Source organism: Pelodiscus sinensis, chromosome 2 (assembly GCF_049634645.1).
Source record: "Pelodiscus sinensis isolate JC-2024 chromosome 2, ASM4963464v1, whole genome shotgun sequence".
Classification (NCBI taxonomy): domain Eukaryota; kingdom Metazoa; phylum Chordata; order Testudines; family Trionychidae; genus Pelodiscus; species Pelodiscus sinensis.
Window position 1 is genome coordinate 183830473 of NC_134712.1, and position 17895 is coordinate 183848367.

The window sequence follows — 17895 nt, forward strand, 5'->3', positions numbered from 1 at the left end:
GAAACTTCCCCAGCGGAGCCCAGCCAGAGCCGCGCCGCGGCCGCTGGGCTCCGCACAGGCAGCAGGGGCCGCCGCTGCTCGCGGGAGAGGAGGGGGAGGGAACATGGCGCCTCCCTCGGGATGCTCCGAGAGGGCCGAGCCCGCCAGCTGGGTCCCTCCCGGGGGCTGCTCCGGGCCCCGCCAGCCCCTCGCTCCTTACCATCTGGGCGACCTTCAGGACGGCCGAGCAGGAGCGGGCGTAGCCGCCGTCCAGCAGCCCGGGCTCCGGCCCCAGGGGCGGCGGGCAGGCGGAGCTGCAGGCGCCCCCGCTGCTGGCTCCCGTCTGGATCACCCGGACCCCGTGAGACATCGCGCCCCGCTCCGTGCTGCTGCTGCTGCGGCGGCTCCTGGCTCCTTCCTCCTCGCCGCTAACCCAGGCGCCGGGGCTGGCCAGCCCCACAGAGGGCGGGGCGGAGCTGGCGGGGTCAGGCCCTGCTGCAGCCCGGGCGGGACCGGAGGCAGAGCAGCGCGTCCAGCCCCGGGGAGAGGGGGCTTTGCGCTAAGGGGGCGGGCGCAGCAGCAGCGCAGAGCCCGGCGGGGCAGGACGCGCAGACGGGGGCTAGGGTGGGATTTTCCAGAGAGAAGTTCGAGCCCTAAACAGGAGACAGGCACGCGGGCCGGACACTTGCTTGGCTTTCAACCCCCCCCTATAGCGCACAGAAGGCGGCGGGGGGGGGGGGGGACCCTGCATGATGCCACTCCCCCCTCCCCTCCCCGCAGGCTGCTCCTGTGACAATTACCTCAGGAACCGCCCTGGCCCTGGGACACTCTGCTGGGGCCTGAGTCGCTTGGGAAAGGCTCATGGGTGTGCCCGCCTGAGATTCAATGGACTGACCCCCAGATCGATGAGTGTGTGTGTTTTTCTGGGGGGGGGGGTAGACAATCCCATACAGTAAACGAGAACTGACTCCTTGCTGCATCTTGCCCTAGGTGTCTTAAGAACCTCAGAGGGATCTATAGATGCCTCCTTCTTGAGACATACACACTTGGGGGTCAAGGAGGGGAAAGAGGTGGAGGATGGGGAATATGTGAGAGGTGCAGGGGTCCAGTTCTGCCTGTTTGAGATGACCCTGCAGTCCAGTCCATCAGGGTGGTTGACCAGGGATGCAAGGAAGGAGCCTTGAGTCATTGTGTAAATGTTTCCTACTACAGTTACTGACTTTTCATTAATGTACTTATATTGGAAAAAAGGTAGCAGTACAACAAGAAGTAGAGTTATTATATGCTTTTCACTCCCCTGTACGGTTGGGTGGTGGTGGTGCACACAGTGAAGTAGTTTGTTTATGTATACAGGGAAGTCCCTTGAATCCCCTTGAGAGATTTCAATGAAACTTTCATGGAGGTACACTGCAATGCTCTCCCAAAGCTTTCTAGGGATGGCAGCTTTGTTTCTTCCTGAGTGGTAAGACACTTTTCCATGCTAGTGGCAAGAACCTCATTAAATACCATTGCAGTAAACAGCTTTGAGTCATAATTTGGGCCCAGGCAGTCTCAGGACACCACCAGAGACAGCTGTGAGACATCAGCTGTGCTTTCTTGCACCTGTTACTCTCAGGAGCTAAAATCACCAATCACCTGTGGAAAATGGAAATTGCGATTTACTCATGGGCTATGTCTACAATGGCAAGATTTTGCGCGAATACTTTTAACACAAGGGTTTTTGCATTAAAGTATTTGCACAAGAGAACGTCTACCCTAGCATGTGCCTTTGCGCAAGAGATGTGCTTTTGCACAAAAGCATCCGTGCCAGTGTAGACGCTGTCTTGCACAAGAAAGCTCCGATGGCCATTTTAGCCATCAGGCTTTCTTGCGCAAGAAATTAACGTTGCCTGTCTATACTGGCTTCTTGCGCAAGAACAGTTGCGCAAGAGGGCTTATCCCTGAGTGGCAGCGGCAGAGTATTTGCACAAGAAGCACTCATTTTATACATTAGAACGTCAGTGTTCTTGCGCAAGTACTCGCAGCCAGCGTAGACAGGTGGCAACTGATTTTGCGCAAAAGCAATCTTGCCAATGTAGACATAGCCATAGTGTCATGCAAGCAAGCAGTTGCCTCCTAATTTCCCTCACCTCTGATGGGCCATATTCAGTAGGGCTGTGAGTGATGCCCTACTGAAGCAGAAGTTATCTTTAAGCATGTCTTGTTTAAAACTATATGGAAGCAGGGGAAAGGCGTTCTGAACCTTAACTTTCACTTCCTTTCAGTCCTTTAGTTTAAACCAGTGGTCTCCAACCTTTTTACACCCAAGATCACTTTTTAAATGACAGACCAAGCCAAGATCTACCTGCCCCGCCCCTTCCTTGAAGGCCCGCCCTCTCTATTCTCCTCCTCTCCATCACTTGCTATCCCCAATCCTTATACTGCTGCTTTTTTTAAAATTCTTCTTTAGGAAGAGGTTTTTCCAACATTTGGCCTGTCTAGACTGAACCAAATGTCAGGGAAAAAAAACCTCCTTTTGGAAGCCACCTTATTCCTTGTGGAAAGAGGAATATAGGGGTGACCAAAAGAGCCTGTTTGCTCTTCCACTAAAAAAGCGGAACAAACGCATCCCTGGATGCAGAAGAGTTTTTCTGGGATATCTCCAGAATCCCGAAAAACTCCTGCAGTCTAGCTGGACCCTTGCTGTGTTGAGACAGGATGGGGGTGGGAATGAGGGATTTGGGTGTGGGAAGGGGTGAGAGGTGCAAGCTCTGGGAGGAAATCTGGATGCAGGAGGAGGAGAAGAAGGGGACACTGGCTCGGGGAGGGGACTCCAGGCTGGGCAGTGTTGGGATACTAAGCAAGCCACAAGCTTGCAGATGTGAGGGTGCAGGAATTTGGGTTGGGGTATGTGAGGGGCTGAGGGCAGGAGGTTCCAGTGTTTAATAGGCTCAGATCTAGGGTTTGTGGAAGGGGGAATGCAGGAGTGGTTGTGGCCAGATGGGGGGTTGGCCCCAATTGGGGGTTTGTTGGCCAGGCTTCATTTTTAAATAAAATACTATGTTAAACACAAAAAGTTTCTGCATTGTCTTTATGAGAATGGCAGGAAACCTGCCTTGAGTCAGGGGTTACTGACCCATAGAAAAGTCATTTGGGAGCAGGGGACACAGTACTGGGAAGGGGTGCTAGTGTGTTCTGCATCAGGGGACAGGGTGCTGGGAGGGACAGGTTTCTGCAGAGGGGAGCAGGGGGATAGTTTTCTGTAGTAGGAGAAGGAACTGGTGCCAGAAGGAACTGGTTTCTGCAGGGGGGGCAGGGTGCCAGGGAACAAGTTTCTGCAGAGGGGGGACAGGTTTCTGCAGCGGGGTGGGGGGGCAAGGGAGAGGGAACAGGGGGCCAGGAGGGCGGGGGACAAGTTTAGGGCAGAGGAGAGGGAACGAGGTTGGGGGCAGGGAGTTCCCTACACCAGCCACGGAGGGAAGCCTCCGACCCATGCTCCCTCCGGACTGACCGCAGGGCAGCTGGGCTAGAGCGAAGAGAAGCGGCTGCCTGGCCAGCTGGCCATGGTGCTCAGCCAGGGTGCACCAAGCTCCATGTGGGCAGGCGCAGAGAAGCCGCCAATCAGCTGGAGCGCGGGGCAGCCTCTTTCAGCTGAAAGCCACAGTCAGCTGGCTGGGGTGTTTCAGCCTTCCCGACCTCCCAGCTCCCACCATTCCTCGCAGATACTCACCTGTGTTGTTGCTCGGTGAGTAGTTGCTCCTCAAATGAGGAAATCTAATGTAAATGTACTGCGCAGGCACGCAGTTCAGAGAGGGCTCGAGCTACTCTTAGAGCCCCTGAGATCTACTGGTAGCTCGAGATCTACAAAGATAGCTTCTCCAATTATCACCTCTAATATCATTAGCTCACAGACATTTACCTTCCCCTCTCCCCATTCCCCTTCTGTTCTGAAATTTGATTTGTCCTTATCATATGTGTTCATTTTTTTTAAATTGTATCCTTTGGTATATATGGTTGTGACAATTTTCTTCCACTATTTGATCTGAGGAAGTGGGTCTGGCCCACGAAAGCTCATCACCTAATAAACCATCTTGTTAGTCTTTAAAGTGCTACATAGTCCTGTATTTTGTTCCCCAAATGGGGCGACAGTAAGAACAAACATAGCTTTAATATACACGGACCTGTGCTGTATGCATCACTAAAACGGATATGAACATTCTTTCCTGTTGTTAAGTTCTGTTCTATCAATTCATTAAGTTTTAGTGTGTTTGCTTTTAACTTGCACAGAATTCTTCTTTGCCCTGGTTTTGTCACTCGATAAAATTATATTGTTTGGAAAATAATTATTAGTTCCCACCATATGCTGCAAGGTGCCTCGTGGTAGTGAAAGCACTCACTTACTTATTATTGCACAAGGACAAATAGTATAATAGTAGGCATGCCTCTTCCTGCAGCTCACATTGGCTGGGAACAGCAAACCACACCCCTAAGAGCTGTGGGGCAGCCATACCTGTAGGTGGTCAATGTCAGCAAAATATCTCACGGCCTGCTAGATTACGGTGATGGTACAAGAGCCAAATGTTGCAGACCTCTGCGCTAGGGCAAGGTGGTTTGGTGCCACAATAGAGTTGTGTGCACCATCTATTGCCCCACTACAGTTCAAGAACCCCATTGCTGCAAATCTATTCACTTTTTTCCTACCCATTGCCAAGAATCACAGTCCTAGATAGCAGGAAATGATCAATGATCCTGCATACATGGATGACCGTGGCCCCTCAGTGGATTTTTCAACTCCAAATTGATTTCCTGCTGACTGGTACCAAACCAGTGATGCAAGTTTCCATAATGTGATTCCCACTAGCTTTTCCACTGTCAGTGCATCTCTCAATTTGATGTTCTGACATAGAGAGCTGGGGCAAGCTCAGTACACAAATCACATCCATAAACTCTGCAGCCACTGCTTATTATCCCACATCAGCATTACAGTGTGATCCCACCGATCAGTGCTCATTTCTCAGGTTCTGAAGCCGTGCTGCACCCATTCTATTCCACCATCACCACCTTTGAATTGGTTTTTGCATTATCCCACAACCCTCTGTCCACAAAATCAGCAGGCTCCCTACTGATCTGGTTCTTTTTGCAGCTCTGCAAATACTGGAGAGCATGTCCTGTGCCAGTAACACTCTTGACATTAGTGCATAGCAGTACAGATTCCAAGCTTCTGTCAGAGATGGACGACAGCACAACAGGAGCTTGTAGGGTTTTTTTAAAGGTGCAAAAATGGACTATGAGTGACATTATGGGATGAAGATAGTTGCTTGCTTGGAAGTTGACACCCTTGCTTCCAATCTCTCCTTCATGACTCCTTTCAGTCTCACCATACATAGCCAAAATCCCCAAAAATGTGCTGGGCAGTAGCAAGATGCATGTTGGGGTAGCTACCCATAATGCATTGTACTGTGCTTCCACACAAACTTTTCCACACAGTACTGGTGCAAGAAGCCAAATATGCATGCATAGAAATGATCTAACTGTGGCAACTTTATGCTGACATAACTTGGGTTGTCCAAAGTTTGTAGTGTAGACATAGCCTGAGAGATTAAGGGCCAATTTTACAACAGGGGGGCCAGTGATTTTGGCTGCATTTTTGGGGGAGAAGGATCCTACTGTGATGTGTAATTTAAAATTTCTGTTGAAATTAACATTAATAACTACATTTAATAGTTTCTGATTAATCAAAGAAATTGCACATGACGAACTGTATTATGGTGAAATGGTGTTCTTGAAGAAGGGACGTGCTCAATATTTTCATTTGAAACTTAATTTTAGATAATACTGTTAACTTCTCGTGGAAGACTTGCATTAAAAAAACTGCACTTTCTGATTCATGTATTGTTATTTACTAAAAAAAGTTTGGAAATGGAAGCATAAGTGTTAAATGGTGACACAAACTAATAAAATACAATGATTTGAACATTATAACACCCACACAGCTGCAATGAATTCATGCAGAACGTCTAGCAAAGCTCAAGAGGAAACTATACATTTCCTCATATTTAAAAATATGTGCTGTTTTTCTTTTTTGAATACATTTTCAATGTGATTCGTCACAATATGTTATCTGGTTTGAAAAGACATATACCCACAGAAAAGGAAACAGCCTGTCTCTTTGCATAGCACCGTGGTCCCCAACCCGGTGCCCGCGGGCGCCATGGCGCCCGCTGGGACCTTTATATGCGCCCGCTGAGCAATCTGGGCTGGCCCCGCCCCCAGGCGTGCGGCAGGTGCCAGCCCCGGGCGCATGGCCGGCCCCAGCCCTGGGTGCGCCGCGCGTGCCGGTGCTGACCCTGGCCCCGGCCTCCACACGTGCCCTTGCCGGCCCTGGCGCCGGCCTTGGCCCCGCCCCTGGCCCTGGCCCCGGGGGTGCCGCGCCGGCCCCGGCCCCAGCCCCCGGGGCGCCGCGTGGAACCTGGGCAGCCCCTGCCTGGGATCGCGGCACATGCCGGTGCCGACCTCGGGCGTGCGGCACATGCTTGGCCACGCCCCCAGTCACGTGGCCTGTGAGCGGTCCCGCCCCCATACGCGCAGCGTGTGAGCGGCCCAGGCACCAGGCAGCCCCAAAACATTGGGGACCACTGGCATAGCATATGCTGTTAGAACTCATGGAAAGAATCACTATAACTAGTACACTGGCTCTCTTTTTCTCATGATGTAATAAAGCTCTCACTCAAGATACTTCCTTGATTAGTTGTAGAGGAGAGGTTTAAATGGTTGCAAGAAAAAAACTTCACCCCATTAATGGGGCTCCAACATGAATCACTGCTTAAAGTCAAGAGTTTACATAATAGAAAAATATCCCTTGCACTCTGCTGACTAGAAAGAAGGAAAAGAATTTCTGTGCTGTATCCTGGAGAGGCAATAAACTCCCTCTATTCTACTGGCTGGTGGAGTCTGTTCGTGCCATTACGGGGGTGCAGGAGATGGGAAAACCCCAACACGCCGTCACAGCGCTGCCCAAGCGGTTGGGGCTGGCGTGGCGAGCACACAGAGTCCAGAATCTACACCAGGGAGTTTATTTTGAAATAACAAGTAGAGCATCCACACTACCAACTCCATTATTTCAAAATAAGGGGCTGGTTATTTTGAAATAATCATGTTTGCTTTCCATGAGGAATAATGCTTATTTCAAAATAGTGATAGTGTGGATGCTCCACTGTTGCTATTTTGAAATAACTATTCCCCAGAGTCATTCAAAGTAATTACTCCCCAGTGCTTCCTGGGGCTCTAAGTCGAGGTAGTGCAACCACATTAAGGGAGCAATTTTGAGGCTTTCCCATATTGTGGACACACTATTTAGAACTAGTTATTTTGGGAGAACTTATTTCAAAATAATACATTTTGAAATTTCCTAGTATAGACATGCCCATACAGTTGGGCTTAGATCTTGTAAATCCAGTGACAGAGAGAATTTCTATTACACTTTTATAGCAATTACTATTGATGGAAAAATCACTGGCAAGGTTTTGATTTTAGCTACATTTGAATGCATGTCTACAGGTTTTATCACTGGGTTCTTGGACAATTTTTATATATTTGATATTTATTCCACCATCAGAAGACTGTATAAAATTTTAATGACAAAAATCTTTCATCTGTGTATAGGTCAGCAACTGTGCTTTCTTCTTCATATTGTGACCACAGGAGCTGTTCAGTATTTAATCTTTACGGTACAAGCGAACATGGAATAAATGCAAGTATTTAAATATCTTGGCTTCCCTTACGTTGATGGATTTTGCTGTTCAGATACAACAGCTGTGTGATCAAGAACAGGATTCTTAGGCTATGTCTACACTGGAGGGTTCTTGCGCAAGAATGGCCGTACTAGCGCAAGAACCTGGACAGCGTCCACACTGCCCTCCTGCTCTTGCACAAAAAGATTTACAGTATGGCGTCAGAAGACGGGGCTTCTTGCGCAAGAGCTACGCTCTTTTCTAACAAGTGTAAGCGTAAGTGCAGTGTGGATGCGCAGCAGGGGTTTCTTGCGCAAGAAAGCCCTATGGCTAAAATGGCCATCAGAGCTTTCTTGAGCAAGAGAGCGTCCACACTGCCATGGATGCTCTTGCTCAAAAGCAGATGGCAGTGTGGACATGTTCTTGCACAAGAACCCACCAGTGTAGACATAGCCTTAGAGTGCAGATACACAGTATCTTGAAACGTGAGAAGGCACAATATTCATTTTAGTTCAGGGGAGAAAGATGTACGTCAAGAAATCTGAGGGATAAAAGAACAGAACCTGCTTGAACACAAATTATAATGAGTTGGTCAAAGATTTCATGACTTTAATTATACCTCTATATCTTCATTGGCTGGTGATGCTGCCCAAGGATGAGGCTTACACCCCCATCTATAAGTCCTCCTCCCAACCATATTTTTAGTAAATCTCAGGGACAGCTTGCAGGCTTCTGCAAATTTTCGTTTACTACCTATGACCTGTCTTAATTTTTATAGTCATCTTTTCAGTTTATGATAGAAATATATACTTCAATCAGGTAGAGATTTTCAAAGGCTGGAAGGGTCCAAAATTTTTGAAGTACAGGAGGAAGGATTTACCCTTTATGGTAGAACTAGATGTACAGGAATGGGGTGAATCAAGATATAGGGTGTCTCTATATAATGAATACTGCACCCGCATAGCTATGTTGGCAGAGGTATTTCTGTTAGCATGGAAACACCACTTCCACGAACAGTGTTAGCTAAAGTAACAAAAAGCAATTGGGGGAGTATTTTAGCATACCTGTTAATAATGAATCACTCTTTTGTAATTCTGTTCATGAATACAAAAAGGTATGTGAAAATGAGAGAGAAAAAATAAAGTTAATTTACAAATTAACATCTTGCAGATGGTGCTGGTAGGCAGAGGAAGGTTGGAGGGAATTTGTCATACTTACTACCGCCACTCTGGCAATTACCCCAAAGATAAAACTTTTATATTACTTATCACCATGTAGATGACACTGTGGTAGGTAGAATAGATTTATGTTCTATTCAGTACCTCATATTTGCGAATAAATGGCATCTTCAGTAAGGCCACATCTTAATTATACGGAAGCTCAACACCACTGTGGTCGATCTTCTGGGATTTAATTTAGCAGGGTTAGTGAAGACCTGCTAAATCGAACTCAGAGAGCGCCCCCATCAGTGCTGGGACATCTGCTCCTTATGAGGAGTAAGAAAAGCCAAAGGGGTGTTTGCTCCCCTCAACCTCTCACTGAGTGGACAGCGCGGAAACATGATTTAAGATATGTTGACTCCAGCTACATAATTAACATAGCTGGAGTTGTGCATCTCAATTTGACCTTCCGATGTAGTGTAGATCAGACCTACATGTTCTATAATATACTCAATATATTTAACTTAATTCAAGTAAAACACAAGAGATCTAGGTCAGTTGTTGCTTCTTGTTCTTGGACCAGTCAGGCTCATCAGCAAGGTAATGGGCTCAAGTTCTGGAAGCAACAGTCCATCAGGAGAACTTACGAGTTCAGTTAATTGCAGCCCTCCTCACTGGAGAGCAGAAAGGCAGAAATGGAATATGTAAATTAGGAAGATCAGAGTTTTACATAGCATCTGAATGACCCTGAATGAAAAAAGTCTGCCCACCTCCTCAAAATGTTTAATACATTCAATTTATTTAAATGGACAAAATCAGGTCTTTTATTTCAAAGCATTCTTGTGCTTAATTTTTCACGCACAGAAAAAAAACAGACTATCAAAATCCCATTGTTTTCAATTTTGTGGCATTTAAATCAGAAATTACAGCTGTAACATTTAAAAATAGTTACATTTGGAAAATTGGCACATCTGAAGTTTCATTACCTGCTTAATTACAATAGCTATATAATTTCTAAGAAAATCCACGTTAATTTTAAAAGATAAAAAAGTATTAATTTTTGCTACTTGTAATACTTTATCATACAATGCTGAGAAAATCTGTTAGTCATCACTAAAAGCAATAGTATATTATAAATAAGTATTCCTTTTAATTACACCTTAAATAATTTTCTAGTAAATTCTAATGAAAAAATAGTATACAAAACCCCAGCCTTTTGGTTACATAATACAATCTTCCTGAGATTTTATATACACAGTTTTTTTTTTTTTTTTTAAGAAAATATTTACTGTGAGGTCCGTGATCTCCACGATATAAAACTAAAATAGGCATTTCCTGCATAGCAGAAGGTAACCATAAAGGCGAAAAACTGTAAGAGAGGAAAGGGGAAAAAATTAGAAAAAAAATTAGAATATTTTCAGAGCACTTTCTTTATTAGTCAAGCCTTTTCATAAAACAAAATTGTTATATTCATAAAAATGGTGCTTATTTAGGACCTGATCCTGCCAACTTAACTCACAAAGAGAAGGACCTTGTTTTGTTATTCCAATGGGATCATACTGATGGAGGAAGACACTATTCAGAGTGAATAATCATGACTGAGTCAAGCTTTTACTGTTCTTTTCCCAGTTTCTTTCCCCCTCCTATTTTCCTTATGTATTACTCAAACAGCTGTGCATTAGCTATTCAATATTATTTTAATACCTCACAGCACCAATGGTAAGGCTTTTGTTATCAACAGAAGTTACTTTAAATAGATAGCTTATGTTAAGCAATGATGAATTGGGTTGCAAATTTAGGACCAAAAAGGGTTAATACCAACAATATATCATGTTCAATATGATGTCACGGACCTGATTTTCTTACTCTTACTACTACTGGAGCAAAGCACCACTGAACACAAGGTTAGAAAAATTATGGCTCAGATTAGATACCTGTGTAAGGATGGCAACAAGTTCATGACATCTATTGGTGAGTTGTGTTTAAATCAGGACCAAATTGTAGGAACTACTATAAGTATGGTTAATATACAACACCGTGAGAGTGTTGTTGCATTCTTAGTTTTGAGTCTTTCCTGAACCGCTTATGAAAAAAAATTGGAAAGCTTTCTTTTAGTTGAGAGAGGATGTTGGGTGGAGATGACTGTGTTATTACTGAATTCTCAAAAATCTCTTTTTAAGGAATAAGCAGCAGAGAGAGGATCCTTTCACAAGTTCTCAGAGTAGTAATCCAGGGTTAATAGTTAATTAAAAAAAATAAACACGCACTCTGTGCAAGTAGTACTAAAAGTATCAGAAGTTGTCCCATGACATCTCAAATGATCTGATTGATCTGCTGAGCATTAATGAACTTTTTAAAAACCTGAATCAGCACAAAAAAATTTATCGAAGCAAACAAGTTCCTGCCAGAAGCAACACCCGTTGAATGACAGACCTACAGTTACAAGCAGGCACATGAGCATGTAGTCAAATACATAGTTAACTGATGAGCCTGGGCTCAATGGTTAACCCTCTCAATTACATGCAGCCGCTCACTCCCCTGCGGCCTCTGTATCAGAGGCTGCAGGGGAGGGGGTGGGAACTGGTTTAAAAGCTGGCTCCCTTCCAAGCACGAAGCACCTCTGGAGCTGCATGCCCCCCTATGCTACTAACTCTCATAAAGAGGCATCAGCGCAGGGAAAAGGGGGCTCAGTTGGAGCTGGTACACACAGGGAATCGGCCAACTCCTGCCGAGCTGACTGCTCCCTCCACCTCCGACACAGAGGCAGTGGAGAGGAGGTGGAATGGGATCTGGTGCTTGCGCCTCCCCACCCTCCCATGTGTAAACATGTGTCTGATGACAATTTCAGCAGATACATGTGTACACAAATAAATGCATTTTAATATCCCTAGTTAAGAGGTGCCTAGAGGGGGGAAAAAACCCCAAACAACACCCTATTAAACAGCAAGTAAGTGAGAGGAAAGAGGTCCTTCACATGGGCGATAGGTGACATTTCCCCTTGTGGACACTAGGCCCCTACCCTGCCTCTTCTAGTTGTGGCCCTGCCCCCCACTTGCTGCTCTCAGCTCCCTCTGTGGCCCTGGCTGTGGCAGGGAGACTGAGACTTCAGTCAGGGGCACAGGTGAGGGCTGACTGCATGACCTGTCTTGGGCCACAGCAGAACTCTTGAACCTGGCTGGAGCTCCAAGTCTGGAGCCCCTTCCCCATTCCACACATGGTCTCACCTCATCCCACTCTACCTTGTCTCCCTGAGGCTCTGTCCACTGCTTGCTCCTTTCTACCCCTTGCCCTCTGCTGTGACTCCAAGAATGGAAAAGCTCTGAGCCCTGGCAGGGGAAGATTTTTTCCAGGGGGTCCTGGGTACATGTGCTGTGCAGTAATCTGCCACTGCCTTTCCTTCCCAGTAGTGCGAGTTTTGGGGAGAACTCCACCAGCCCCCATTATGTGCTGCTTGTGGTCCTCCAGTTCCAAGAGAACAAGAGAACTGATGTCAAAGTCTCTATTTTGATCACTGCATTTAAAAAAACAAAGTACGCAGACACACAATTCACACAGAAGATAGGAATTGCAAAAGCAGAACAGATTAGAGAGGCACCTGAAGCTATACTAATAACCTGCAAAGTAAGTGTAATCTGCAGCTGCTCCATGTAAAAGAACAAATGGTCTGGTAGCACTTTATAGACTAACAAAACATGTAGAAGGTATCATGAGCTTTCGTGGGCATAGCCCACTTCTTCAGATGAAGTGGCCCAAGGAGTCTACACAAACTATGTCAGGAAGGATACTATCAATTGACTTTGATTCTTATCTGCTTCATTTTAACTACCCAGTCTTCAGATACTTACCGATTCCCTCTAGCTCCCTGTCGCCACCCCCCATCTCCTCTCCACTTCTCCCCTATTTATTTTGGGTCTGCACATCCTAATCTCAAAACTCCCATCATCTGAAGAAGTGGGCTGGGCCCATTAAAAAATCATGATACCATTTGCATGTTTTGTTAGTCTATAAAGTGCTACAAGACTATTTGTTGTTTCTTCTGTACAGACTAACTTGGCTACCCCCCTGAAGCTTCTGACCATGTAAAAGAATTATGGTTGGGAACAACGTTCCTTCTGTGTATGGAATAACTTTTTATGTGCATGAGACGTGCGAATGCATGAGACCTTCTAAATCAACGGTTTTGGATTGCAATGATACTTGCAAGGCAATGATCTACAGTTTCAGAAAATAGCTAGTGATTTTAGGCACCTGAGAAATCACCTCGAAGAGAACTGATTTTCTGGAAGTGCTCAACGCCCTTCTCTCTGAAAAACAAGCCACTCGAAGGTATTTTTAAGATGGGTACCCTAAAACTGACGCATTCAAAAATCACTAGTCACTTATGAAAATTTAGAGCATTAATTAAATTACATATTATCTTCCTCTGAATTATGGTATATTATGCACCATCACAATGCAGACATGATATTCCCATTTCAGGTCACATTTTTGAAAATTACACTCTTGATGTGACATTGTCATGCACAGAATATATTAGTTTTTAATTAATTTAAAAAAATTAACTCACTGAAGACGCTGCCCAGCTGTTGTAATTGTGACTGTTCTCCTCGTTGGTAACTGATGATGCATCTACAATGGCAGCAATGAGGTACAAAACAAAGGCACTTCCATTAAAGCAGAGACCCTAGACCAGAACAGGGGGGAAAATAAGATTAAAACATTTGATATAAAGTACGTACTTCTACTTGCCACTCTCTACTACTAGAGGGAAAAATTCTCCTCTCAGTTATATCTAAAAACCCTACTAAATTCAGTGGGAATGCATAGATGGAACTGTGTGTAGAAGTTGGCCTCTCATGTAAACACCTCCAAGCTATGTAGTTGAAAATAATTCCCAGTTATGCTTACTATTGCTGTGATTAAAATAATCCAACATTTTTAGCAATAGTGTTATAATGGCAAGTGCAACTCACAAAAATATAGAAGGCATTTGAATGTAATATTAGTGGTTTCTCCGAACTGATCCCGAGAATGCACCCTACTCCCTTTGCCTTTTTGGACGTACATTTACATTTTAAGAAATCATTATGAATATTCTGGCCCCACAACTACAGCCTCAGATGTTCCCAGATACACCAGAACTGGTGTGGGCTCCCATGGTTAAGTGTTTGTCTGAGCACAATATTGCAGGGACACCCTGCACACTGTGGAGCCCAACTGTGTAAGTGTAAGGATACAGCCTTTTTCTGTAGCCATATCGTAAGGCCTTAAGCCTACAGTCTTCATCTACAGCCAGACTGAAAGAGCAGCTAGGAAGCTGGAAGTTATATCCTCATTCCATCTAAATTACATTAAAAAAGTGTAATACCAGGCTATAAAGAAGGGGACCCTGTCCTAATGGCACCCAATATCACCAGATAAAGGAACAGATCTTAAGATAGTTAAAGAAAACTTCATTTGATAGTATTTTGTTGGACAGGAAACTACTTATCAACAGTTGGGGTTGTGAAACCTAATTTCTTTATTTTTCTATCATTATGGTCCTCACTTCCCTACTGTTTGCTTGCATGAGCTCTGTCTGGCTCTTTAATTGGTTGTCTGCTAAATAATTAATTTTGCCAGGTGTAAATTAATAAAGTTGGTAGAGTATGAGTGGGTAGGTGATTCTGCTACAGTACGTTAGGACTGGTTAGTAAAATAATTAGTTAAGGTGTAGCTAAGCAGGACTCAATTTTCACTATAAAAACTGGGGTCCAAAAGGAAGTTCTTTGTGAACCAATTCCAGGACACAGCTGCAAGATCAGAGCAGCCAGACTCGGGCCATTGTGGGAGGGGTGTGGGGAAAGCAGCTAGCAGCCAGCAGAACTGTGCAATCCAGGGTAACCACCCCAAGGCTCATGTTTTGGGGCCCCCCCAGGGGACTAGTAGGACATCTGGTGGCAGCAGTAGGGGCCAGGTCCACCCTCACACTCACCAGACACAGCTTGGGGGAGGGAGTTTAGGATGGAACGCCACACTCTTCTCAGTGGCAGGAAGCAGAACGACATGGTTGGGAGCCAGGAGAGCAGAGTGGGGCTTGATTGCTCATGTGGAGTTGGAGGAATGGTCACCTGGCCAGTGCCCCCGTGTCCCTCTCCGGCAGTCACCACTGGCCAGACCTCAACTCCGTGTCAATAACACCATGCAGAAACTGGAGCCCCCCAGATGGGCCTCGTCCTGACTAACCATCAAGAAAAGCTCATCTTGTCCTATTGGGAACGGTGAGCATTGTATGCTTAGCATGTGCATTCTGTTACGGGGATTGCTAATAAATAAAGGTTAAATAGGATATTACAGTACAAGGCTCTTTCACTGGTAAAAGACCCTGCAAACTGCAGAGTGTACGATGAGGCCTGAGCCCTAGGAATGGGTAAGAGTGGGTGCTGTAGAGTATGTGAATAATAGAGAATTTTGTGCGGATTAGGGATGTAAAATTCCATTTAATTGATTAACTGGTTAAATAATGTTTAACTGGTTAACTGATTAAAGGGCAGCAGGCGTGGGCGGTGGTGCCGCTGGGCTGGAGTGATACCCCCACTTACTGCGCCTGGGCTGGAGCCAGTGGTCCCTGTAAGCTGAGCGCTTGGGTGGCCTGCTCAGCAGAGAATCAGGTGCCACAGCTTCTCACAGAGGACAGTATGTGTTTCTATTGGTGGTGCACATCTGCACATTACTCAGTGCACTTAACAAAATGTATTCTGCCCAAAGACAGAGAAACTTAGAAGGAATCTTGGCTGGAGCACACACACACACCCCTCGACTGGAGCAGCGCCTGGTCCATGGTTGGTGGGGAGTTGCTCCAGCCCCCACTGATTGAGATGTAATGGAGTTGCTACCCATGCTAGGGATGTGAATGGTTAACAGGTAAGCCTCACCCTAAATAGGTGAGACTTATTGATTCTTGTTAGAGGCTACTGAATTCACCAGCCATTGATCCTTGCAGAATCATAAAAGCTATTGCAGTCTCAGAAGTGCTGTGTAAGTCACAGCTGTAGAGCATCTGCTGCCATTCCATGGTATGATGGGAAAGAAGCACTCATCCACACACACACAAGCACATAGCCCAGCCTGGCCATTCACGTGAAGCCCTGCAGCCCAAGATTTAGGATTCAAATGTAATTTGTCAAGACAAAATTAAAATGTGCAAAACATGTAATCTTCTTTGTTTTCGTGCTGGTCTTATTCAGAGGCTTTCAACCTGTACTAATAAAGTATCAAGGTACGAATTTAATGACTGGATCCTCTGAGTCATCAGGCTCAGGTGGAATTTCATGAAGAGGCCCTTTATTTCCAAGTCTTCAAAAGACGGTCTGTTAGTTTTTTGTTTTTCCTCCAAAGAAACCCAATTATCCTAGAAAGCTGCAAATCCTTGCGATATCTTGTCATGCACAAAGGAAGGAAGAACATTATTTTTGTAAAGTGTTGCTTTGGGAGATAACATTGTGAGGAAGAATGGAGCCAAATGCAAGTTTACTTTGCCCCTATTACCAATGTATTATTCAAAACAAAGGGTTCGTGTTAAATTACCATCTGCTTCTTAAATCCAAATGTACTAATTTAAAGCCTTCCATTCATTATTCTTAATGAAAAATGTGCACACACACACATACTCTAAGGGCAGACAATTTTGGGACAGGTGACGTTAGGTTAATTTGCAGTAAAGTAAGTACATCTTATATGCAATAATTTATGAAGTAGGATAATAATAAAGTTTGGATGCTGCATTGAATAAATGTGTGTTTGGGCTAACAATTTCTGGAGTATAGGGAAAAACAAAAACCCACCTAATTTGAGAGATGCTAGCATCTGGTCCTGCTAAAGGGAAGCAACAGCAATTTATACTGGAAGCAGATCCAGTATTCTTCCTAGTCAACCACAAATTGGATGGGTCCAATTCATTCATAGGTCATAACACAAAACTCTTCTAGAAGCACTGTGTAAAATAACCTGAAATCCAAGCATTTGCAGTTTGGCATTCCTTCCTCTCCCTCCTTCCCCCTCTATTCTCTAAAGTTCTTCTATCACGGAGGCTGCCCTTTCAGTCTGCATCTAAACAATCTTATCTGTTAAGCAAGTTGAAAAAATTTAAACACTTGGCTCTATAAACAGGTGGAGACCATTTCAGATTTGTCAGGTTGTCTACCACCAAGATCACTTCCTTTGATCTGCAAGCTGCTACCTTGTCTGATTCTGTTGCTAATAAATACAATGAATGAAGGCAGTCACCAAAACAATTCAAATTGATGTTAGCGATCTTATTTTTTGACTACACGTCAAAGGTAATTACAAACAAACAAACATACAATCTCTGAACTCATCAAGGTACAGTACTGCAGTAAAATAATTTAACTTTTTTGCTACCTATGCTTATCAGGTAGTTGACTAGTCAACTAGTCGCTTACCCTTACCAAAATTAGGGATGTGTTATAATTGTAAAGGCATTTGCTACTCCTGAAACTTGAAAGTATAAAAGCTATTTGAACATAACCCTAGTTGTACAGACCAATACTGCTACAACAAGCTACTTCGCATGGCAACAAACAAGATTTTTTGCCCTGGCTTTCTAAAGAGTCAGAGTATTAATTAAAATATTGTGTGTCATGACTGTTAAAGTAATAAGAAGTTGTCACATGAAAGTAAAATATCCTTTATATTACAAAAAATGCTTTAAAACTGTTTAATGATCTTTAACATAAGAATGGCCATACTGGGTCAGACCAAAGGTCCATCTAGCCCAGTATGTTGTTTGCCAACAGGGACCAATGCCAGATGCCCCAGAGGGAGGAAACACAGCAGGTAATCATCACGCTCTCCTGTCTTCCATTTCCAGACAAAAATCTTTACGTTTAGAACCCTCCAAAAGCTATATAAAAATCATATATTAGACACACACCACAATAGAATTATACTAGGTCATGGATGAGTCATGGTGAGTAATAGGCTGGCTGGGGTAGCAAAAAGCTTCTAGGTTTTTGTTTTTTCATTAAAATTTTGACTAACAAATATAC

At 44.7% G+C, this 17895-nt stretch overlaps 2 protein-coding genes across 2 annotated transcripts in view; both read right to left on the reverse strand.

Moving 5' to 3' along the window:
* CMTM7 (CKLF like MARVEL transmembrane domain containing 7) overlaps positions 1 to 679 on the reverse strand; it is a 37952-nt gene extending 37273 nt beyond the window's left edge. The window contains exon 1 of the mRNA XM_075921972.1: positions 200 to 679. Within this exon, the coding sequence (XP_075778087.1) occupies positions 200 to 349 (150 nt within the window). The 5' untranslated portion in view covers positions 350 to 679. The remainder of the gene's footprint in view (positions 1 to 199) is intronic.
* An 8947-nt stretch (positions 680 to 9626) lies between these two features.
* Positions 9627 to 17895, reverse strand: part of CMTM8 (CKLF like MARVEL transmembrane domain containing 8) — a 42362-nt gene continuing 34093 nt past the window's right edge. Inside the window, exons 3-4 of the mRNA XM_006134298.4 lie at positions 13416 to 13532; positions 9627 to 10217 (exon numbers count right to left, since the gene is read on the reverse strand). Coding sequence (XP_006134360.1) covers positions 10134 to 10217; positions 13416 to 13532 — 201 coding nt within the window. The 3' untranslated portion in view covers positions 9627 to 10133. The remainder of the gene's footprint in view (positions 10218 to 13415; positions 13533 to 17895) is intronic.